This window comes from Kuraishia capsulata, genomic scaffold (genome assembly GCF_000576695.1).
Source record: "Kuraishia capsulata CBS 1993 genomic scaffold, Kuraishia_capsulata_scaffold_3, whole genome shotgun sequence".
Taxonomy (NCBI): domain Eukaryota; kingdom Fungi; phylum Ascomycota; class Pichiomycetes; order Pichiales; family Pichiaceae; genus Kuraishia; species Kuraishia capsulata.
In genome coordinates, this window is record NW_019172952.1 from 404,158 (window position 1) to 427,883 (window position 23,726).

Here is a 23,726-nt window from a genome sequence, read left to right on the forward strand (position 1 = left end):
ATTATCAACGCAGTCGAGATGGAAAAAATAGCGATTCCTACACAGTTGGAGCTTCCATGGTAAGTGACATAGCTTAGAAATAATTTGGGGAATTCTCAACTAACTCAGTCAGGGTGGAGAAGTACCGTCCCCAGGTGCTCAAGGACATCGTCGGAAACGAAGAGACTATCGAGGCTCTGGAACGAATTGCCGAAGAAGGAAACATGCCTCATTTGATTATTTCGGGGCTCCCTGGTATTGGAAAAACAACTTCCGTTTTATGTCTTGCAAGACAGCTACTTGGAGATAGCTACAACGATGCCGTTCTAGAACTCAACGCCAGTGATGATCGTGGAATCGATGTGGTGCGGAATAAAATCAAGTCATTCGCCCAGAAAAAGGTGAACCTTGGTCCCGGAAGGACGAAGATTATCATTCTAGATGAAGCCGATTCAATGACGCCGGGTGCGCAACAGGCATTAAGGCGTACTATGGAGATTTTTTCAAATACTACGCGATTTGCGTTTGCCTGTAATCAGAGCAACAAGATCATTGAACCCTTGCAATCAAGATGTGCAATTTTGCGCTATAACAAGCTCTATGATGAGCAGGTGCTCAAAAGACTGCTTGAGATCATTGCGTTGGAGAAGATCGAATACACGAATGATGGACTAGAAGCGTTGATTTTCACTGCCGAGGGTGACATGCGTCAAGCCATCAACAACTTACAATCTACGGTGGCTGGTTTTACGTTGGTTAATGCAGAGAACGTGTTCAAGATTGTGGATTCGCCCCACCCCCTAGTAGTGAAAAAAATGCTTGCCAAAGCAGTGGCAGGCGACATCGAGGGATCTCTCGATCTTCTTGACGGACTTTGGAAGAAGGGTTACAGTGCTGTCGATATAGTGTCCACAAGTTTCCGTGTTCTAAAAACCATGGACGAAATTGCAGAGCCGAAGAGACTGGAAGTGATGAAAGTGGTGGGATTCACGCATATGCGTGTTCTTGAGGGAGTGGGCTCGTATCTCCAGTTGGGGTCGATGTTATCCAAGGTGTGCAAATTTGCTTGAACTCCCAAAATTGTATAGCACCGATCACAGTTGAATAGGAGCGTAAGTAGTGGAGTTAATAGCAGAATACGTACTACAGGACATCTCACAGTACATCGTAGTCAACCACACTGAGTGCATGTGGCTTCGTTCAGCACCACATACTAAAATTTTTGATTTGCAACAATATTTCCTCCAATAATCGCTCACCTGGCTTATTAATTTAAGCCTCCCGTCGGATTTCTAGACAGATTACCAGTCAAACTTTTCACTGATTTGCACAGCCATCTACTCAGCAGATCGTCAACACCTCAATTTCAGTCATGAGTGGCCAATTAAATATATAGTTTTAGTTACAAGACTGTAAAAAAGTATTCTTTTCTCTGATCCGAATATCAAGAAAAAATTCCTAATCCTTCCTTCAACTCTCACTCATATCCCATCTTTCTTCCCCAGAGCACAGCCATTTACCATCCACCACCGCCACACCTCATCACCTCCCCTCGAGCTTTCAATACTACGCACTTATCCTGTTATTACTCTCAAAGCAAGTGCACCAATTGCGCAATCTGCAATGTCGAGATCAGCTTATTTTCCGAGAAATGATCAGCAGGAACAGGCGACTCCGCATCACCATCTTCAACACCGAATATCTAGGCGATCTATTTCGAAACACCAAAATGCGGACATACACAGGCCGCCACGAATGGAGATCTTGAGTCAGATCCTTAATCCCGAGTGGGAAATAGGGTCTAGTGAAACGGAAGATGTAGATATGGGCCCTATAAAGTCTTATTTTGCCGATCCAGATGCGATTACTGATGTTAGCAGTCTCCAGGAGCTGCTTTTTTTGTCCACTCTCAACGAGGATTACGCTATGACAGCCGAAGACTACGATGCCCAATTCGCCAAGTTCACACATTACCACGAGACAATTCAGCAGGCTCGTGTCTTTTTAAAGCCTCTTTTTGACTACTTATTGAACTTTGAGAAAGAGCTTACTAAACTGTCAGCAGAGATGGAGTTCCTCCAGAAGCGGTCCAATGCTCTGAACGAACAGATAGAAGACAAGAAGCAAATCGATCTCAAGCTCACTCCAATCGTCAATGACTTGGCGATTCCACCCGAAATTGTCCGCTCGTTGGTCAACGATGACATCACCTCCAAATGGATCGAAAACCTGAGGTTCATCTCCGAAAAGAAAGAGCTATATGAGAAATACGCTAACGAGTACGGCGAGTTCAAGTCGCTAGTGGAACTAAGAAAGGTTTTAGAACTCATGACTTTGAAGGCTGTTGAACGTGTGCGAGACTTCATCATTCGGAAGATCAAACTGTTGCGTGTGAACGGAATCTCATCACAGGTGGTTCAGAAAGACTTGCTTGATGTCAGAGAGATATACCCTTTTTTGCAGCAACACAACACCAACTTAGCGCAGGAATTGCGCCAGGCTTATGTTTATACTATGAGATGGTATTATCACCAATCGTTCGTGAAATACTTGTATTCATTGGAGAGATTGAATACTGTGCATGTGGACAAGATTGCTCTTCTTGGATCCAACGACGATGAATATGTGAACAACTCGGGATTTGGTTTCTTGAACATATACAGTCACTCTGGGACTGCGTCCACTTCTTCCAGTCTTTCAACTTCCAAAGGCAATGGAAAACACACCTTGTATCAAAACGATTACCTGAACCTGGGCAAGCGCGGTCAGATCATCTCGCTAGAAGACCAAACGGTTATCATTGGCCAGATCGCAGAGACCAGCCAGATGACCTATTGGCTGGAGACCGGGTTTAGAAACTTCAATTTGGCTCTTCTTGACAACGTTTCTGTGGAGTATCTTTTCCTGAGTGAATTCTTCCAGTTAAGCAACTTCGAACAGGTCAACGATCTGTTCAAGATAGTTTTCCAGCCAACCCTTTCAGTTGGGATCAACTACACTCGCTCCCTAATTGCAGAGACTTATGACGTCTATGGAGTGTTGATCTGTATCAGGCTTTCGCAGGCACTAGAGTATGAACTTCAACATCGCAGAGTGCCTGTTTTAGAAGACTATTTCAATCTCCAAATGATCACTCTTTGGCCAAAATTTCAGAAGATCATAGATGCCAATTGCGATAGTATGAGGAAAGTGATTTCGAAATCGAGCTCGTTTTTCTCATCTGCACACTCCTCGATGGGTTCAAACTCCTCCATGCCTCTTGCACTCACCCAGCAATTCGGAAAGTTGCTTTCTGGCTTGCTCAATCTTACCACAAACACAGTCTTTGAGACTGAGCAAAACGAACCGTTGTCAAGCAGTATCATCAGATTGCGAAATGATTTTGAGAGTGTGTTGACGAAGATTAGCAACAATCTTGGTAAGGACTCAAGGAAAAAAGAACTGTTTTTGTACAACAACTATTTCCTGATTCTAACCATTTTGAATGAGATCGAGGGAAAGTTGGCTGATCCAGAAAGGGAGCATTTTCAAACGTTAGTGAAGGCATATGAGCCTCGGTTGCCTAAGTGAAACAAGCTGGCTGGAAACACTCACCAAGATAAAGACTTCTACTCTTTGATAACAAATATGTAACATTAACTAGACATTCGAAAACATGCATTCCGTTCTAGGCTCACTCACAAGTAACCCGGCCTTCGTTGCGACACCCCGGATGTTGCAGGACAAAACGACGCGTCAAGGCCATCGCGAGTCGTGTTTGCCCCCGCTTAAGTTAACACTCTCTTGCACTCTCTCACTGCCTTTCTAGTTCTACACAAACAGCTAGAATAATCCCCCTCCAACACATGATATCTGATCCTTGTTTGGAGCCAGATATTTCTGATGGGAACCAGGTGTCTTCAGAAACCGATTTGCTTGAAATCGAGAGCAAGGTAACGGAATCTCAATATGCTGCTATTACACATCTTCCGACACCTGGAACAGTATTAAAGGTGATTGCAGGACCTGGCGCGGGAAAAACAAGGACTCTGACCCATAGAATTGCGTATTTGCTCTCTACAGGCTTCAATCCCGATGAGATATTGGTCCTCTCTATGACAAACCGTGCAGTTAATGCTTTGAGGTCTCAGCTCGATGATCTATGTGGAATAGATGTGTCACAGCAAGTGAAGATAAAAACATTCCATGCTTTTGCACGTGATGTGGTAACTAGTGAGCATTCTTCGCATTATGAAATACTTGAAGACATTGGTCTTAGAACACTAGGAAAACTCATCAACAACAAAGACCTCAGAAGCAAGGTTCAGATCGAGAAGTTTGTTTCTGAGATCAAGAAGCAGAGAAACGCAAGCACTTCTACTAACGCCAACTCTACTGCATCAACCTCCAAGATGGTTCCGAAAGATTTGGACAGGATAAGCGATCTGCTGGACAAATCAAAGGTGCACACACATATGGACATTCTAACTGAGGCAGTAGAGTTCTTGAGGCGAGAAGAAAACAAAGCATATCTCGATCCATTGAAGGTTGTGATTGTTGACGAGTTTCAGGATATGTATGAGCTTCTTCGCAGAATTGTGGCTGTGACGTCTGAGGGCCGCCATCTAACAGTTGCAGGAGATCCTAATCAGACCATCTATGGGTTTTTGGGCGCTGATCCGAAGTCGCTTCACACGTCTGCCAAAAAAGGTGCTACAGTTGAGACGGTCTATCTCAACGAATCCTTTAGATCAACACCAGAGATTATCAAAGCTGCAGATGTGTTTCTGAGTCCTCCTGTGGAATTGAAACGGAGAGAGATCAGGGAAAAGGGCAATCCCGTTCCCGTGAAAAAATACTTTGAGAACATTCAAGAAGAGGCTAACTGGATAGTCACAGAGATACATAGACTCATTCACTTAAGCTCAGGTGCGATTAGACCCAGCGACATAGCTGTTCTTTCTTACATGAACAGGGATGTTGACACTGTGAGCTACATCCTTAAGAAATCGGGAATGCCGGTTCGGAAGCTTTCCAGCGTTCCCGAGTGGACTCGAACAGAGTTGTTCTACCTTGTCGAATACATGCGTGTTCTTCACGATCCGTATGTTGATTTCCCTGTCATCTGCTCCCTTTCGCTTGTGGAAGGAATAGGGAGGAAGTATTTACATGACATAAGCGAAAGGGCAGCCGAGATTGGAGTGCCTATATGGGAATATTTGACTAATGACAGCATCGATGACAGCAGTATAAAGAGAGTTGCGAACAAGAAATGCGCTCGGTTTGTGGAGTCAATAAAGAAGGCCAAAGAAGAATTGGCGAGGCATCCTGACGACCCAGATGTATTGCTTCAACAACTTGTTGAAATTGGAATGAATTGTGGATTGCAAAAAGAAATCGGAAAAAGATTGGGTCGTAACGGATCCCTAGACCAGCAGCTATACCAAGATCATTTAAGCGATATCCATAAGACACTCTACCGTTTTTCTCAGGACAAGGCGAAATTGAAGGACATGAATTTGATTGAATACTTTTTGCATCACCACACGGACGAACTGGATGAGCCGGATGTGGCTTCCTCAAGATTAGATAACCAAACGGTGAACTTCTCAACTATACATGCGGCCAAGGGTCTTGAGTTTCCTATTGTTTTTGTGCTTGGGGCAACGCAAATGGACCCGATGATGGGATCCATGACAATCGACATGAGAAGGCTCATCTACGTTGGAATGACCCGCGCGAGTCAATTGTTGTACTGGAACCAGTATAAATATCAAGCCACAAATTTGAGTTGGGATCAACTGGCGTGTTTTTCAAACTCGGTACCAGAGATAAGTCATGGCTACATCTCGAAGTACGCACGTTTCTTTGGCCGACCCGTCCCTGACCTTTCCGAGTATTCAGCGAATCTAAAGAAATGGAATTGGAGAAAAAGCAATAGGCTCACCAATTTCAATTTTGCTGGATCCAAGGGAGTAACTGATGTTTCCAGTCCAACAGCTTTCTCGGGATCGCACCCTGTGCTTTGTTCCGAGGTGCCGATGATAAACTCATATGCCTCGCTTAGATCATTCCATACTCTCAGCAGACTCTCGAGAAAAGTGCTTTTTTGAAAGTCTGAGAAAGGAGTTTTTTGGAAACTGTGCATAATTTTTATACACTAAATGCATATTTGTTCAAGTCTTCGAGATCTTGCCCTTCTGATTGTTCTTTGTAACTATGGGTTGAGTAGTGGATATGAACTTCACCTTGGCTTTTTCGTACTCAGGCTCAGCTTGCAACCAGGGCACCAGCACATCTTCAACACTTTCAAAAACGAAGTCCTGAAGCACTTGGAATTCGCTATTGAGTTCCATTGTCAAGACACGAGGTATTCCAACAATCCAAGTGTCTTTGATGCCCAGAACTTGTGATATCTTTGCGGAGCTCCCATGAGGTAGTTGAACAAGCTTCACTGGATCTGATTCAATGGATGCGACAGCTGCTAGTACCGGCAGATGTTGAACCAAAAGAGGTGGTTTAACATCAGCCTTGCAGACGAACACAATTGAAATGCGATTCTCTGGCTTGGTCTTCTTCCTGTCTTCCAGTGCTTTCATCGTGGAGTTGAATCCCGTAGTCATTACTGACTGCACAGACTCAACATCCTTGTATGTCGCTAGAGCTCTTATGAACAACTCTAATAGGTTTCTGAGTGTTTCCGGTTCTATCCTTGGCCACTCGACATCTGTATATGGGGTTTCCAGTATGGGCCTGAACACCTGTCTTCTCTTTGTTGCCTGAGCTTTGATGGAGTTCTTTGCTGGACCAATTGGCTTTTTTGCAATCAGTTTACCTTTTGAATTCTGAGACATCTAACTATTGGAGGAAGCCGAGATACAATCTAAACCAAATGATAGAAAGTACTGATAAAGACTTTGGAAAAAAGTTTGGAGAGGGCATCGCCTCCGGCCTGGCCGGTCATGTGGCCGGAACGTGACCGGCAGCTCAGGCCTCGAAGCCCAGCCGTTGAATTTTCCCCACATTATGATTATACTCAGTTTTGAAACCGTTATCTAGTTTATGCGTAATATTTTAATTATTTACATCTTCGAATATCTAATGGCTAACCGTTTTTGGATCTCATCTGAGGTTTTGGGCTCATGAGAGATCGAATCCAGCACCAGAATGTATGGAGTACAACAGTTTTTGCTTCAGCAGCTCCCTGTCTCTATAGTCTGGAAGTTTCAGTAGATTCACACAAGTGGAGGAGGTGGGGAGTCGTTTTATGTCTCTTCCTGAGTTTCTGATTCCAAACTTGGGATACAAGTCCTTGAAACCAAACAAGGGCGCCTTGGGATTAGATGTGACAAATCTCAGAAAGTTTCTTGTGTCTTCCTTGGTAAAGTCGTTTTCGAGAATGGAGAACAGGTCTTTGATAGTCTGGTCATACTCCGTATATCCGCCAAATTCCACGTTTTTCTTGAAGTCGTCAATGTTCATTTCCTTCTCTGCGCCCGCAATAAGTACTTGCAGTTCGTTTGGGTCAAACAGTGAAAGGTAGGCCTGCGGAATGGCCTCAAAGAGACCTTTTGTGAAGCAGGTGCTCAGTTCTCGGATGCTGGTGTCAAGCTTGAACTTGGCCATGGCAAACGCAAACTGATACTTATTAGCCCCTGTCACTCTAACCTTGCGACCGTTAGGACAGAGATCCACGGAAACAGTACTGGCAGCTAATTTAAGCTTGCTGAGATCATGTTCCACGAGAAAGTCGGGTGGTGGCCACGGCCAGGTAGTTTCGTTGGATCCCCATTCGGGTACCTTTTCTGTTATTGAGAAGGTCATGTCCAGCTCTTCAATTTGCTCGTCGCTCATAGTCAGCATTTTCTGCAGATTTGAGTACAATTCCTCGTCGTAGTATCTCAAGTCGCTGAACATCACCGTCTCCTTACCGGGATTGTGAGATGATTGGAGCAGTTTCTTCAAGAAAAATGGCGCAAAGGGGGCGTCTAACAGGATGCTTTCACGCAGGCATTTACCCACAAGCTTCCCTAAAGTCAAAAATAAAGCCGGATAGAATTCTTCAATACTCGTGGACCCTAGGCCTATGAAGCTGCACAGGTTGTTGCCCTGGCCCATTTTGCATCTTAGATAGTACTCTGGTAAAGGGTACAGTTGGTCCTGTTTTGTCCGTGCCCATACCCCCGGGAGACCATGTTCTGGATCAAGACTGTCCTTGAAAAGACTAGTGAGTAATTCTTTTGTGAGGCCACCACCATCGATTCCTGCCTCTTCTTGGCCAAACTGGTCCACGAACTTGACAGAGAAAGGTTTTTTCAAATCCTTTGATGTAGCATTGGCTAGCTCCATTGTGGCTCTCGTCAAAGCATGATCTCTGCGCATCTCCAAGTGATACTTTTCGGTCTCATATCCCCGGCTATCGTCTATCAGTAGTTGAAACATCTCCACCCTCTTCTCAAACGGAAATAAGAAAGGCAGTGTCATCAGCAAACTGAATAAAGTGGCTTCGCTCCTCGATGCTGGCTCACTCATCAAACCGATCAATTCTGCTCTCAACTGTGTGGAGTCACTTATTTGTCTGAAAAACGAAAGGAAGTTGCGAGGCTGAAGCTTCAATGTCCCAGATGTCCAGAAATCTTCCTTTACAATGTTCATTGAGTGTGCTGTACGCAAAAGCTCTATCGTTTGATCTGCAAGGGCGGCAAACTTGGGCTGTTGATCTGGAAGATACTTGAAGTCGTTGCCTTCATAGCTAGGGTCGAAGAATCCAGCTTGCACGAATATCTTTCCCAAGCGTAGCTCAATCTTCAAAAGATCGCAGAAGTGCTCTTTGGAAAGCCATTCACTTTTCAAGAAGATGCCATCAATGCCGGAAGAAAGAAGATTTGCGTACAGCTTTTGGAGAAATAGTAACGCCTGCCACAATTCGTGGTTGAAGTTAAACAACTTGGAATCAAACGAGCTGCCCCTCGAGCCAAAGTCAGCCTGGTTCAACCGTTCGTCCGAGGAAACTAAGTTGAAGACCTCGTGAACCAACCCCCTCTTCAGTAGATGACATATTATGAACGCCATCATTTGTTGCCGGGATGTAGTGCGATTATCGTCACGGTAAAGATCTCTGCTCTTAGCGTGTTCATTCTGAGGATACTCTATCTGCAGAAGAGCGCCAAAGAACGGTATCGCAACTTTACGAACACCATGCTCAGTAGCATCGATTATTGTCAACACTTCGGTCAGGAAATTTCTGGATGTCACATGAATCACAAGGGCATCAGCTTCGGCACGGTCGTCATCAGAAGAAGACCAGTCCATTGACCGCATCCTGAGATGTACTGAGACAGAGCGCAGAAACGTCGTGGGGTTTAACCTCCAGTTGTAAAGAGGTGGCGTATGTACCAGTGGAGACGTAACGTTGGATATGAAACGGAGAAATCCCTCAGCCGTGTTCGAACTTATCCGATCACAAACAGTGTCAAGATTGTCGGATATCCAACTCTGGATGTTGAGCAGTGCCTGGTTGGCATATTTTCCTTTGAACTCAAGCTCACACCTTTCAAGACTAAGACCACCTTTGGAAAGCATCACCATCACTTCTTCGGGGTTGAATCCAGATAGCCTAAAACAGGTGTCAACCAGATTTGGATCAGGCACATCAATCGCACCATCTGTTATCAGAGACGCCAATTTTGTGAGTGGAGAAACCAGAACCGTGTATGATTGGTCAAAGTTATCAATTATGGATGCCTGCTCGCGAGCTAGTTCGTAAAGCTCATAAATTGCGTTGATCGAATGGCAGCTCGTTGCTCGCTGGTCACCCCGCCCAATAGATTCACAGAAAGACACAATACTCCATGAAAAATCACTCAATGTCTTCCAGGGGACTCTGTCCGTAGTTTGTGTCGAAAAGAACTCCAAGATCGGGCCAACCAAATCAAGTTGGTTTGTTCCTTGAAAAGCTGGTCTTGGAAAGAAAAAGCTGAACTCAGCCAAAGCCCTTCTATACTGCTCGGAATCTCCAAATGGAATCTTTTTTGTACGCAAAATCCATGAGGAAAACATTTCCTCCTTTGCCTCCTCTAAAGCGTTGTATTTTCGTATGGCCGACTGGATTGTGACGGCGGCATTGCGGATTTGCTTCTGTGTGCTCCTAGCCCCTCTCTCCTTTTCTATTTGTAACAAAAACTTCTTGTTGTTTTGTCCAAGACTGGTGCTGCGCCCACTCAGATTGATATTCCTGCGCCGGGAGCTTCCCGTAAAGTTCATAGAACTCATTTACCGCAGAAATTGAGCGAGTACTCGCAGGTCTATATATGCCGCTCTTATGCTTAGATATATGTCTTTGCCTCCCCGGACTGATTACAAAGGGCGTGGGGGGCTCATTGTAGTGTACTACTCATTTTACTCTTTTTGGAGGCAAACGCGTCTTTTCTCCATAAGACCGTGTCATACAGCATTACTTCTCCTTTTGTAGTACGTTTTGGTTCAAGAAATGGCGGCTATCTCTAGGTTGGACAAGCGTCCTATTGAATCAGAGACCAGTATACCATCAAGGCTCAAACGAGCTCATTTGAATATTGCCGTGGATGGGTATCTGGGTACGGATTGTGCCCATGCTCTTCCCGTGGCAAATCAATCAGTTCAGAGCTCCAAAGGCTACCACTTGCCAGTTAAAGCCAAGTTTTCGGGGGCCACATTTCACAAGAAACTGACTACTTCGCAGCTTGACGTTGAGCCTTCGTCCTTTGAGAAAGAGCTTGAAGACTTGGCAGCGGCAGCTGGAGCTCGTGACGTTCCAAGAACACAAGAAGAGGCAGATCGTGCCTGGAGCAGGCCCAAACTGGATAGGTTTGATCCATTGACTAGCAACATTGTTTTCCAGCAATTGGATGCCGAGGAGACTGTCATAGAGGACAAATCAGCGGTGAGATTTTTTGGAGTCACCAAAGAAGGCCATTCAGTTTTGTGTAATGTCACTGGATTCTTACACTACATGTACGTGCCAATGCCCAGGACACTTGCTCATAGCGCGTTACCCGAGTTTATCACATATATGAAAGGATCTTACGAAGGAATCGTGGACATTACGGTGGCCATGAAGGAGTCTATATGGGGATACAACAAGAGCACAAAGCTGCCGTTTCTTAAGGTGATTGTTGAGAACCAGAAGTTTCTCAGTAGGATCAGAACGGGTTTCGAGAGAGGTGATATTCAGTTTGGAGATGCTTTTACTGGTAACTCTGTTACTTTCGATAACATCCAGTATCTGTTGAGGATGATGGTGGATTGCAAGATTACCGGTATGAGTTGGCTCACGGCTCCCGCAGGAAAATACTCCTTGGAATCCAATAAGATCTCTACATGCCAGCTAGAAGTCTCCATAGACTACAAAGATTTGCTTTCCCACGAGCCAGAGGGAGAGTTCCTGCAGATGGCTCCGTTACGTGTGCTTTCGTTTGATATCGAATGTGCTGGTAGGAAGGGTATCTTCCCTGAGCCAGAGTACGATCCTGTCATTCAGATTGCAAACGTTGTGAGCGTAACTGGTGAAGATACTCCCTTCGTGAGAAACGTGTTCACCATGAAGAGCTGTGCTCCAATTGTGGGTTCACAGATCTTTTCTTACGAGCAGGAAGGTGAACTTTTGCGCAAATGGAAGGAGTTTGTGGTCAAGGTAGATCCTGATGTGATAATTGGTTATAATATTGCCAATTTTGATTTGCCTTATCTGTTGAACAGGGCTAAGACTTTGGGGGTTGCTGATTTCCCCTTCTTCAGCAGACTAAAGCACAGCAGGCAGGAGATCAAGGACTCTGTATTCAGTTCAAGAGCATATGGAACACGCGAAAACAAGGTGGTGAACATCGAGGGCAGAATGCAATTGGATTTGTTGCAGTTTATCCAAAGAGAGTACAAGCTCCGTTCGTATACACTCAACTCTGTTTCTGCCCACTTCCTGAACGAACAGAAGGAAGATGTCCATCACTCCATCATTACTGATCTGCAGAATGGTGATAGCGAAACCAGAAGAAGACTGGCGGTGTATTGTCTAAAAGATGCATATCTTCCCCTCAGATTAGCTGAAAAGCTGATGTGTTTGGTTAACTACACAGAGATGGCCAGAGTGACAGGAGTGCCATTTTCCTTCCTTCTGAGCAGAGGACAACAGATCAAGGTCATTTCTCAATTATTCCGCAAATGTCTTGATTTGGATATCGTGATACCCAATATGAGATCCGAAGGAACAAATGAGGAGTACGAGGGTGCCACTGTCATTGAACCAGTGAGAGGTTATTACGATGTTCCCATCGCGACGTTGGATTTTGCCTCTCTTTATCCTTCCATCATGATGGCACACAACTTGTGTTATACTACATTGTTGAATAAGCAGACGATCGAGAGGTTGGGACTGAAAGAAGATGCTGATTATATCAAGACTCCAAACGGAGACTACTTTGTGAAGCCTCATCTTCGCCAAGGCATTCTGCCCACGATTCTGCAGGAACTTTTGGGTGCTAGAAAGAAGGCGAAGAACGATTTGAAGAAAGAGACTGATCCTTTCAAGCAACAGGTGCTCAACGGTCGTCAGCTGGCATTGAAAATATCTGCAAATTCGGTTTACGGTTTCACTGGTGCGACGATTGGAAAGCTTCCCTGTTTGGCCATATCTTCCTCTGTCACTGCTTTTGGAAGAGAGATGATTGAGAAGACCAAGACTGAGGTTCAGACCAAGTTCAGCATTGCCAATGGTTACGAGGCAGATGCTCAGGTCATCTATGGTGATACTGACTCGGTGATGGTGAAATTTGGAACTGATTCGCTGGAGAAATCGATGGAGCTCGGTCTCGAGGCTGCCGAATACGTTTCCACCAAGTTTATGAAGCCTATCAAGCTGGAGTTTGAGAAGGTTTATTTCCCTTATTTATTGATTAACAAGAAGCGGTATGCAGGTCTGTATTGGACGAACCCAAAGAAGTTCGACAAGATGGATACCAAAGGAATTGAGACTGTGAGAAGAGATAATTGTCGTCTGGTCCAGAATGTGATCACGAAAGTTTTGCAGCTGATTCTAGAGGATCGTGATGTGAATGGTGCTGAGAGCTTTGTGAAACAAACGATTGCTGACTTGCTACAGAACAGAGTGGATATGTCGCAGTTGGTGATTACCAAGGCTCTGTCGAGGCAGGACTATAGTGGTAAACAGGCCCATGTCGAGTTGGCAGAGAGAATGAGGAAAAGAGACGCTGGTTCTGCACCCACACTTGGTGACCGTGTTGCATATGTGATCATCAAGACCAGTGGTGATAAGAACTATGAGAAGTCGGAGGATCCTCTCTATGTTTTAGAGCACTCGTTGCCAATTGATACGAAGTACTATCTGGATAATCAGCTTGCGAAACCGTTGATCAGAATTTTCGAGCCAATCATGGGAGAGAGAAGAGCCAGGGAACTACTGACTGGTGCCCATACCAGAACCGTTATTATGGCAGCTCCAAAGACTGGTGGCCTCATGATGTTTGCAAAGAAGTCCAATCTGTGCAAGAACTGCAAAACTCCGATGCCTTCACATAATCCAGACGGTACTCTTTGTGATAACTGTGTCGGTAAGGCTGGAGAACTCTATGGTGAAGCATTGGCTACAATGAGCGCTTTGGAGGAGCAGTTTGCCAAGTTATGGACGGAATGCCAGAGATGTCAGGGCTCCCTGCACCAGGAGGTGTTGTGCTCCAATAAAGATTGTACTATCTTCTATATGAGAAAGAAGGCCCAGAAGGACCTGGTGCTGCATTCTGAAGAGATCAAGAAGTGGGATGATCAGGTGTGGTGAGAGCTGGGACGCCAATTATTGATTCTTAGTCCGAGTTGGGTCAGACAAAGATTTCAGTGCTCGTATGCCATAAATCTATACTGCAATAATAAGTATCTGTTATCTGTAATATTCCCTATTTTTATTATTGCACCTGCTCCCTCGCAGATCAGACAGCCCTGCAACTAGCCGATTGGGACTCATTCCAAGATCTTGCATTACGTCATATACTTTGCCCGCGCACGATGCTTCAACTAAAATTGGGTGGACCCTAGTTAGCGTAAGGGAGACAAAACAAGGCCCTAAATCCACTCTTTTTGAGACCCAGAGCAGAAAACGCGTTTAAATCACAGATGTCGCTAGATGTCGTGCACGTTCTCAACGATCCAGTCCTGTTTGCAGAACAGGGCTGTTCGATGAGAAATGAAATCCTGAACCATTTGAGGCTGCAACACCAAGAGAATGAGAGGCTTCAGGAGGAGCTGTTGAGATCAAAAGCAGCTAACAAGGCGTTCCAACAGGCTTTGTCTGAGATAGGAACTGTTGTGATTTCTGTGGCTATGGGTGACCTCAGCAAGAAGGTGCAAATCCACTTGGTTGAGAGTGATCCTGAGATTTTGAAGGTGAAGATAACCATCAATACGATGATGGACCAGTTACAGACTTTCGCCAACGAAGTCACGAAAGTTGCGACTGAAGTGGCAAACGGTGAGCTTGGAGGCCAGGCCAAGACAGATGGAGCTGTGGGTGTTTGGAGATCGCTTACAGATAACGTGAACTACATGGCGCTGAATCTTACCAACCAAGTGAGAGAAATTGCAGACGTGACAAGGGCAGTTGCCACAGGTGATTTGTCAAGGAAGATTAACGTTTACGCGCAAGGAGAGATCTTGCAACTTCAAATCACCATCAACACCATGGTGGATCAACTGCGTATGTTTGCATTTGAAGTCACGAGGGTTTCTCGTGAGACTGGTGTAGAAGGTAGACTTGGAGGCCAAGCGCGTATCAACGGAGTCGAAGGTATATGGAAAGAGCTCACCGATAATGTGAATGCCATGGCTTTGAACTTGACCAATCAGGTGAGAAACATCGCCAATGTTACTACTGCCGTGGCCAAAGGTGATCTTTCGAAGAAAGTGACTGCTGACTGTAAAGGTGAGATTTTGGACTTGAAGCTCACTATTAATCAGATGGTGGATCGTCTACAGACATTTGCCCAGGAAGTGACTACTTTGGCCACTGAAGTCGGTACCAAGGGTATTCTTGGGGGCCAGGCCAACGTCCAAGGCGTTGAAGGTGCCTGGAAGGCTGTTACCGAAAACGTCAACATTATGGCTGCTAACCTAACGAATCAGGTGAGGTCAATTGCCACGGTGACTACAGCTGTCGCACATGGTGATCTCTCGCAGAAGATCAAGGTTGAGGCTCAAGGAGAAATCCTGCAGCTCAAGAGCACGATCAACAAGATGGTGGACTCCTTGCAAGGTTTTGCAAGGGAAGTGACTCGTGTAGCCAAGGATGTGGGAATTGATGGTAAACTGGGTGTTCAAGCCCAAGTTTCGGATGTTGATGGTCTTTGGAAAGAGATCACTACTAATGTTAACACCATGGCTGCTAATCTTACGTCTCAGGTGAGAGCCTTTGCTCAGATCACCGCAGCTGCTACTGATGGTGATTTCACCAGATTTATCACTGTTGAAGCTAACGGTGAAATGGACGCTTTGAAGACGAAAATTAATCAGATGGTTTTAAACTTGAGAGAGAGTATCCAAAGAAACACGGCGGCCAGGGAGGCTGCCGAACTGGCCAACCGTGCCAAATCCGAGTTTTTGGCTAACACCTCGCACGAGATCAGGACTCCTATGAATGGTATCATTGGTATGACCCAATTGACTCTTGAAACAGAACTCACACAATATCAACGTGAAATGTTGTCCATCGTGCATAACCTTGCCAACTCACTGCTGACCATCATTGACGATATTTTGGATATCTCCAAGATTGAGGCGAACAGAATGACGATCGAACAGATAGATTTCTCTTTAAGAGGAACCGTTTTTGGCGCTTTGAAAACGCTTGCTGTGAAAGCGATTGAAAAGCAGCTTGACTTAATCTATGAAGTTGATAATTCGTTCCCTGACAACTTAGTGGGAGATTCCTTCAGACTCAGGCAGGTCATTCTTAACTTGACCGGTAACGCCATTAAGTTCACCAACTCAGGAAAAGTGACTGTTAGTGTGAAAAAGACTACCAAGATTACCAACGACGATACAAAGTTGCTTCTAGAATTTTGTGTGAGTGATACGGGAATTGGTATCAAGAAGGATAAACTGGGTGTCATCTTTGATAACTTCTGTCAGGCTGATGGTTCCACTACGAGAAAGTTTGGTGGTACTGGTTTGGGTCTTTCTATTTCTAAACAGCTGATCCAGCTTATGGGTGGTGAGATTTGGGTCACTTCGCAATACGGCTCTGGCTCAAACTTTTACTTCACTATCATGGTCTCACCAGCTCAGATTGACATACGCAGACAGCTGGAGAATCTTCTTCCTTTCTCCAATCATCACGTTTTGTTCATCTCCACAGAGCATGATGATAACGGAAGAGAACAGATCCGTGCTAATATTGAACAACTGAAGTTACAGCCAGTGCTCGTTCACAACATCAAGGATGCCCAGCTAAGTGCACCAGTGAAGTACGATATCATCATCGTCGACTCCATTGAAACCAGCAAAAACCTGAGAATGCTTCCAGAAATCAAATATATTCCTCTAGTGTTGCTTCACCCATCGATTCCTGCTCTCAACATGAGGTTATGTCTTGATCTGGGAATTTCGTCTTACGGTAATACACCATGTTCGGTTACGGATCTGGCATCTATTCTTAAGCCGGCTCTGGAATCGAGGGCTGCTCCATCAAACTCAGACGGCTCTGTCTCCTACAACATTTTACTAGCTGAAGACAACCTGGTCAACCAGAAGCTGGCAGTCAAAATTTTGGAGAATCATGGCCATAAGGTTGATGTGGTGGAGAACGGTCTATTGGCGTTTGAAGCCACCAAGAAGAAGACTTATGATGTTATTCTCATGGATGTGCAGATGCCAATAATGGGTGGGTTTGAGGCTACTGCCAAGATAAGAGAGAGAGAAAGGAAAAGCAATCCGTTGAATGTGATGGCTTTCAGGACTCCCATTATCGCTCTGACCGCACACGCCATGTTGGGTGATAGAGAGCGGTGTATGAAGGCCCAAATGGACGAATACCTCTCAAAGCCGCTGAAACCTTCTCTTTTGGTGCAAACTATTGGCAAGTCCATTCACAATATCAACCAACTCAAGGAGCTATCCAAGACCCAGAACCTCAACTCCCATTTTGCTTCTAGTATGAAGAACCAGCTCAGCAGCAGCGAGAATAGCGACAACAACGGAAATGAGTCGTCTCAGTGCGTGTCGTCGAATATATCTGATCTTCACAGAAAGAATGAGCTCTATGGGAGAATGGATATCGATCCAGTGGAGAAGAAGCATGCCCCACCCATCAATACCGGAAGGTCTATTTCCGAAGGAAGTATTACCGGGTCTTCCGATTCTCACCCTATCAGTCCAATGAAACGCAAATTGGACGAAGATGAAGACGTTACCATGTCAATATTCTAAGGTTTGTGTCTCTGTATTCAGTTCAATCGCTTCAAGCGAACAATAGTTCCAAACGGGTTTTCTAGTTTCAATTCTAGCAGTCAATTTCAATTATAATGATTATTTTTCGGAGATTTTTCTTGTTGTTTCCTTTAGATTTAAGCTAATATTACCGAGATTTTTGAACTTTTTTACAATTCGTAAATAAGGAACGAAATGATTTTCTTCAAAACTTTGAAAATCTTGCATGGAACTAGGTGGTTTTTGCACCAAATTTCATTTTACAAGTGAGGGCGACGCCTAACAAATATATATATTAACGTTCGGATATGAATGGTGAAATAGACTGAATTTGAGTCATTAACTATTAACTTAAGCCCGGATTTCTGCCCATTCGCTTAAAAGTTCTCCATCCTTCCGAGTTCTGACCCTCAGGAAACTCGGAGTCTGTCAAGACGCGGCAACTTTAAGCGGAGCGCGTCATGACTAAGAAACATGCACGGAATCAACCCCGTCTTTTCTTCACACCACAGAATGGTGAAACCCAATGTCTTCGGTGAAGATGATTCAGAAGAGGAGATAGAAAAGCCGGTGATTCCCAGACGCAAACTATTTATTCCTGAGGCTGGGACTGAGGAGAACGTAAATACAATTGATGCGATAGACGGCAAGGATTACATGGAGTTACAGATCCATGATACTACAGAAACGAAACCAAAAAACCTGCTACCAGCCAGTATGAAGACTGGTTTGACTGAAAAGTACGATGTGATTCAAAAAAAGACAACCGAGGCAGGGCTGAAGAGATCGTTATTTGGAGCGATAGACTCCCAGGCCGAAGCAGAAGAGCTTCCCAACAAGAAGTCTAAAGGTCTTAGCATGATGGAGAAAATGGGCTTCAAAGTGGGTGAGGGATTGGGCCGAAACAAGGACTCTATCAAAGAACCTGTTTCTATAAATACGGAACAAAACAAGGCGAATTCGCGAATGGGAATACGAGTGAAGGATAACACGATACTGGACCAACCGCACACTTCCGTTGAGATTGATGCCAAGGAATTTCAAAACAGATTAACAGAGACATCAGAGATCAAAAGAAACGAACAAACTCTGCGAACCATGCAAAAGACCATGGTGAACTTGGGTTGGTTGGGATATGGCGGTTTCGAGGAATTGCTGAATGCAGATATGAATGTGATTCCCGTCTGGTTAAGAACATATGTGTGGAACATGAAGGAGAAATTGCAAAAGACAAACGAGGAAAAAGAACAGGAAGACGAAGAAGAACCCTATTCCAAGCCCCAGAAGAACTACAAGCTAGAGGAGGACGAAGAGGTCTCGGAGTATGATGCCGAGCCAATTGCCAAGAGAGTGGTAGATGCAAACAAATCCCTTCGTGACCTGAACTATTGTTACTACTGCGGAACCAAATACAAAGACGCTGCAGAAATGGCCGAGTTTTGTCCGGGGGAACAAGAATTTAGTCATCAGTGAAAGCTAAAGCCCAACTCACGTGCGGCTGAAATTCGATGCGCGCAGTTTCAAGGTACTGTGAAGATTGCTCTTAGAGCTATCAAATAGCAATTGAGAGGGTAGAAAAGATTAAATTTAGGGGTTTACAAGTTTATAATTCTAAATCAATGTTGTTACAAAATAGTTTATAATCTGTAGGTAAATAAATCATGGTTTGGTTCATACATCACGGCCCTGGGCTTTATCAGAGCTTTTGGGTCATATCAGGTGACGCTTTTGAAGATAAGCGTATCAGGTGGTGTTAGACTGAAATACATAAATAGTGTGCTTATCCCCTGTTAATCAAGAACGTGCAATTACACTAAGAACACGAGGAAATAAAAAATGAGCAACATTCCAGATGAATTATATGCCAATCTCGGCAAGTCCGGCCTGAAAGTCTCGAAGGTAATTGTGGGATGCATGTCCTACGGTTCAAAGGACTGGTTTGATTGGGTTCTCGATGATGAAGATAAAGTGATGGAAATCTTGAAGCAAGCCTACGATAGTGGTATCAGAACATTTGACACTGCTGATGTCTACTCCAATGGTTTTTCCGAGGTTTTGATCGGAAAGTTTCTTAAGAAATACAATATACCAAGAGATACTGTGGTGATTCTAACCAAGTGTTTTAACTTCATTGACAAAGAATTTAAGTACCCGTGGCGCCAGTATCCGAAGTTTGAGGGTATTAATCGCTCAGGTCTTTCGAGAAAGCACATTATTGACGCTGTTCAAGACAGTATGGAGAGATTGGGAACTTACATCGATCTTCTGCAGATCCACAGATTTGATCCGGATACCCCACAAGAGGAAACGATGCGGGCCTTAAATTACGTTGTTGAGCAAGGCTGGGCAAGATATATTGGGGCATCTTCGATGAAGTGCTACCAGTTTGCGACATTTCAGTTCATCGCCGAGAAGAATGGTTGGGCTAAGTTCATTAGCATGCAAAACTATTACAATCTAGTTTACAGGGAAGAGGAGAGAGAGATGATTCCATACTGCAAGAAAACAGGTGTCGGTATCATTCCATGGAGTCCCATTGCCATGGGTATTTTAGCCAGACCTCTTGATGTAGATCTGGCTACCGATAGAAGCAAGTCGACGATGGTGACTAACATAAAGAATTCGTTGACTGCCAAGGACAAGGAATTGATTGGAAAAGTTGAAGCACTGGCGAATAAGCATAATGTTGCTATGGCTACAATCTCAACAGCCTGGGTATTGTCCAAGGGTTGTTTTCCAATTATTGGTTTGAGTAAACCCAAAAGGATCGACGATGCTTTGGCTGCAATTTCCTTCAAACTGACATCCGAGGAGATTGAGGATTTGGAAAGTTCTTATGAAGCCAAGCTCATCAGCACCTTTGGCGTTTAGTCTACACTTACGAGTACTGTGGCAGCAGCTACATATTTATAGTTTACACCTACAAATATATCAAATTTGAATAGTGCCACATGCGTGATTACGGTTTGGCTGAATCATGGCGTAGCATTGAATCTCCGCATGTATCTAGCCCTGGATCAACTGCCCTTAGGTTCCAGTGTACTGACTTTTTCAATTAGAACGGTACTTTTATGAAATATCACGATCCTTGCATGCTGAGTCTGCTACAAACGACCTTGTCATGTCCTATGCATAATAGCGATAATAAAATCTGGGGTAGCAAATTCCGGGGTAAAGTATCGTTCCTATTCCAAAGGCTGCTTGTGCGCTCTGACTAGGACCAGAAAATTTTCACTTGAATATCTCATTAAAAACAACATCTTCATTGCTATCCACTCCATTGCATATAACTGTTTGCAATAGTGTGAATGTTTTCCATACAAGGTGTTGAACTGGCGACAGCAAGGTTGACTATAGCTTCCACTATCTGTTCCCAGTTAGGTCATATAGGTATTCCACGAATATCACATGCGGAGTTACCTGCTCACCCCACGTATAGGCTCTTAATAACTTTACACTTTTGCCACAAGATACTTGCAAGTTTAGTACTGATGAGTATCCTTGGAAGATAAGGGCAATTTATAAAAGGAATATAAAGCTTAGTCGTTCCTTGAACGATCTCTGCGGACTTAACTGCTATCTCCGCTTTAAGCTTCACAAGTGAGGGTGTGAGAAGGCATATAAATATGTGCTTTCTGCTGTTGCTCAAAAGCTGTTCAATTAAAATAAAGCACAGCAACAAAGGAAAATGAGCAATATTCCAGATGAATTATATGCCAATCTCGGCAATTCCGGGTTGAAGGTCTCGAAGGTGATCGTAGGATGCATGTCCTACGGATCAAAGGACTGGTTTGATTGGGTTCTTGATGATGAAGATAAAGTGATGGAGATCTTGAAGAAAGCCTACGATAGTGGTATCAGAACATTTGACACTGCTGATATCTACTCCAATGGTCTCTCTGAGGTTTTTATTGGAAAGTTTCTTAAGAAATACAGTATACCAAGAGACACGGTGGTGATCCTTACCAAGTGTTTCGGGTACGTTGATAAGGACTTCGAATACGAGTGGTTCAAGTTCCCTCAAAGTGTGGCCGTCAATCGTATGGGTCTCTCCAGGAAGCACATTATTGACGCTGTCCAAGCCAGTATGGAGAGATTGGGAACTTACATCGATCTTCTGCAGATCCACAGATTTGATCCGAATACCCCACAAGAGGAAACGATGCGGGCCTTAAATTACGTTGTTGAGCAAGGCTGGACAAGATACATTGGAGCATCTTCGATGAAGTGCTATGAGTTCGCAACATACCAGTTCATCGCAGAGAAGAATGGTTGGCCCAAGTTCATTAGCATGCAAAACTATTACAATCTAGTTTACAGAGAAGAAGAAAGGGAGATGATCCCATACTGCAAGAAAACAGGTGTCGGCATCATACCATGGAGCCCTATTGCTAGGGGTATTTTAGCCAGACCTCTCGGACTGGAATCGACATCTGTAAGGGCCAATTCAGATTATGTGACCCAAATAAAGGGTTCATTGACTGCCAAGGACAAGGAGTTGATCGGAAAGGTTGAGGCCTTAGCAAAGAAGCGAAACGTTGCTATGGCAACGGTCTCAACAGCCTGGGTGTTAGAAAAGGGCGCCTTCCCAATTATCGGTTTGAATAAGCCCGAGAGGATTGACGATGCGTTGGCTGCAATATCTTTGAAGCTGACACCTGAAGAAATTGAGGACTTGGACAGTTCGTATGAGGCTAAAGCCATGCAGAATCTTAACGAATAGCCGGCGAATGCCAATGTGAAACTGTTACTGGGTTTGAGTAATCTATCCTGACAACATCAAAAATTTAACAATCATGTAGCATGGCATTGCATGGCATTGCATGGCGTGACGTTGGCTTACATAGATTTTCAGTGGCCACAATTGCCAACTAAAACCTGTTATGCCGCATCCAATCGCTTATACAACCATTCCTTCACCTTTTCGATCATGGTGATTGTGGTGGTATGATCGACCGGTTCAGAGTACACTTCCACATCATAACCAGGAACACCAGCCTTCTCTATCACCTCCGAACTCAGGGCAGAGTTCACCAGAAAGTCAAGTTCACCGTAGATATCCAATAAAGGGATCGTGTTAGCCACCTCAAAATACTTCTTGCTCGCAAGTGACAAGTTGTCATGCAAAACCTTTGGATATTTCTTCTGTAGGTCTTCGGACAACTCCAGCTCCTCATATTTCTTCTTATAGGTTCCAGGTGTGACATCTTCTTTTGCAGTTTGCACAACAAGGTTATAAAGCACACCAGGCAAATCTGGGGCACCTACAATGTTAATTATCCCTTTGAGGGGAATCAGAGAGGCCAGCCTGAAGGAGATGAGACCTCCCAAAGAAGTTCCCAATGAATATGGTTCAAACTCGAATTGCGGATAATAGGCAGGCAAGAATTCCAGGATGTTTTTGACGTCATAAGCAGCCGCATCTATCGAGGATCCAACTGCAATGTTGTAGTAGGGATGTGCAAAGCCGTTGTATCTCAAATCGACGGCGCGCTCGCCATGGTTGGGCAGATCAATAGCGAATGCCACCAACGGGTAATCTGCGTCTGCGTTCTGTTTAAGTCTTCCATCTACTATCAGATGAGCAATTGAGTCTGTGAGCAGATGGTTATTTTGAACTCCGTGTAGGACGAACAAAGCAGCCACCTTCTTGGTGTCGCCCGGTTTAGGCAGCGAGACGTTCTCCAAACCGAAAGCAAACACTTTGACTCCACCAATCAAGAGATCTGTTTGGATAACTTTGGACTCTGGATCCGTTGGATAAGCATTCCAGCCCATTGTAGGAAGTCAGCACAAAATATTGTTCAATCGGACTGAGTGTAGTTAAGAGATGGGGAGTGAGAGGTTCTCCCTAAGCCCTTTTAAGTTCCTCTTTTGAGGGTCATGCTTAAAATACCGCAATAGCAGGGAATTGCACCATCCGCTCCACACCTGATTCACAAACAATATCAAGGGCCGGGTGTACCAAAGGACTCGTTTAAATACTTTATTTCCTATTCTGATAGTCGCCTCTGACACTTTTATTTAACCGAAGATAGCATTAGGAAAATATTGCCTAGCGCAGAAATGTCAATTGTGCGGCACTAAATTGGTTCAAACACTTCAATAGCTCAGCACCCTTGGGACTTCTTGAGGCGACGCGAACCGATACAGCATAGCATTGGCCAATCCGCAGCTTGTTTTTGTTAGGAAAGCTTGTACAAAATGTCTACTGGTCTGAGTGGAGCCGTGGGCTCCGAACGTAAGTTATTGCCATCTCGCTTCAAAGATTCAAATGAGTGGCCAACTAACCACCACCATAGCAA

General features: G+C 44.4%; 11 protein-coding genes across 11 annotated transcripts; 8 read left to right on the forward strand and 3 right to left on the reverse strand.

Annotated features, from left to right (window-relative positions):
• Positions 1-18: 18 nt before the first annotated feature.
• Positions 19-1,049, forward strand: KUCA_T00002461001 (uncharacterized protein; the record flags this gene model as incomplete). Its single annotated transcript, XM_022602715.1, has 2 exons — positions 19-59; positions 113-1,049. 2 exons carry the CDS (start codon positions 19-21, stop codon positions 1,047-1,049), a joined length of 978 nt encoding a protein of 325 aa, XP_022458492.1.
• Positions 1,050-1,602: 553 nt separating this feature from the next.
• On the forward strand, positions 1,603-3,549 carry KUCA_T00002462001 (uncharacterized protein; the record flags this gene model as incomplete). The annotated part of the gene is made up of 1 exon (XM_022602716.1): positions 1,603-3,549. One exon carries the CDS (start codon positions 1,603-1,605, stop codon positions 3,547-3,549), a length of 1,947 nt encoding a protein of 648 aa, XP_022458493.1.
• Positions 3,550-3,824: 275 nt separating this feature from the next.
• Positions 3,825-6,071, forward strand: KUCA_T00002463001 (uncharacterized protein; the record flags this gene model as incomplete). The annotated part of the gene is made up of 1 exon (XM_022602717.1): positions 3,825-6,071. One exon carries the CDS (start codon positions 3,825-3,827, stop codon positions 6,069-6,071), a length of 2,247 nt encoding a protein of 748 aa, XP_022458494.1.
• Positions 6,072-6,134: 63 nt separating this feature from the next.
• On the reverse strand, positions 6,135-6,812 carry KUCA_T00002464001 (uncharacterized protein; the record flags this gene model as incomplete). The annotated part of the gene is made up of 1 exon (XM_022602718.1): positions 6,135-6,812. The coding sequence occupies one exon, from the start codon at positions 6,810-6,812 to the stop codon at positions 6,135-6,137; it is 678 nt and encodes a 225-aa protein (XP_022458495.1).
• A 286-nt stretch (positions 6,813-7,098) lies between these two features.
• On the reverse strand, positions 7,099-10,230 carry KUCA_T00002465001 (uncharacterized protein; the record flags this gene model as incomplete). The annotated part of the gene is made up of 1 exon (XM_022602720.1): positions 7,099-10,230. One exon carries the CDS (start codon positions 10,228-10,230, stop codon positions 7,099-7,101), a length of 3,132 nt encoding a protein of 1,043 aa, XP_022458496.1.
• A 217-nt stretch (positions 10,231-10,447) lies between these two features.
• On the forward strand, positions 10,448-13,783 carry KUCA_T00002466001 (uncharacterized protein; the record flags this gene model as incomplete). Its single annotated transcript, XM_022602721.1, has 1 exon — positions 10,448-13,783. The coding sequence occupies one exon, from the start codon at positions 10,448-10,450 to the stop codon at positions 13,781-13,783; it is 3,336 nt and encodes a 1,111-aa protein (XP_022458497.1).
• Positions 13,784-14,115: 332 nt separating this feature from the next.
• Positions 14,116-17,421, forward strand: KUCA_T00002467001 (uncharacterized protein; the record flags this gene model as incomplete). The annotated part of the gene is made up of 1 exon (XM_022602722.1): positions 14,116-17,421. The coding sequence occupies one exon, from the start codon at positions 14,116-14,118 to the stop codon at positions 17,419-17,421; it is 3,306 nt and encodes a 1,101-aa protein (XP_022458498.1).
• Positions 17,422-17,934: 513 nt separating this feature from the next.
• KUCA_T00002468001 (uncharacterized protein) lies at positions 17,935-18,894 on the forward strand (the record flags this gene model as incomplete). Its single annotated transcript, XM_022602723.1, has 1 exon — positions 17,935-18,894. One exon carries the CDS (start codon positions 17,935-17,937, stop codon positions 18,892-18,894), a length of 960 nt encoding a protein of 319 aa, XP_022458499.1.
• A 363-nt stretch (positions 18,895-19,257) lies between these two features.
• On the forward strand, positions 19,258-20,292 carry KUCA_T00002469001 (uncharacterized protein; the record flags this gene model as incomplete). The annotated part of the gene is made up of 1 exon (XM_022602724.1): positions 19,258-20,292. One exon carries the CDS (start codon positions 19,258-19,260, stop codon positions 20,290-20,292), a length of 1,035 nt encoding a protein of 344 aa, XP_022458500.1.
• Positions 20,293-21,109: 817 nt separating this feature from the next.
• On the forward strand, positions 21,110-22,144 carry KUCA_T00002470001 (uncharacterized protein; the record flags this gene model as incomplete). The annotated part of the gene is made up of 1 exon (XM_022602725.1): positions 21,110-22,144. The coding sequence occupies one exon, from the start codon at positions 21,110-21,112 to the stop codon at positions 22,142-22,144; it is 1,035 nt and encodes a 344-aa protein (XP_022458501.1).
• Positions 22,145-22,302: 158 nt separating this feature from the next.
• Positions 22,303-23,199, reverse strand: KUCA_T00002471001 (uncharacterized protein; the record flags this gene model as incomplete). Its single annotated transcript, XM_022602726.1, has 1 exon — positions 22,303-23,199. The coding sequence occupies one exon, from the start codon at positions 23,197-23,199 to the stop codon at positions 22,303-22,305; it is 897 nt and encodes a 298-aa protein (XP_022458502.1).
• Positions 23,200-23,726: the final 527 nt, after the last annotated feature.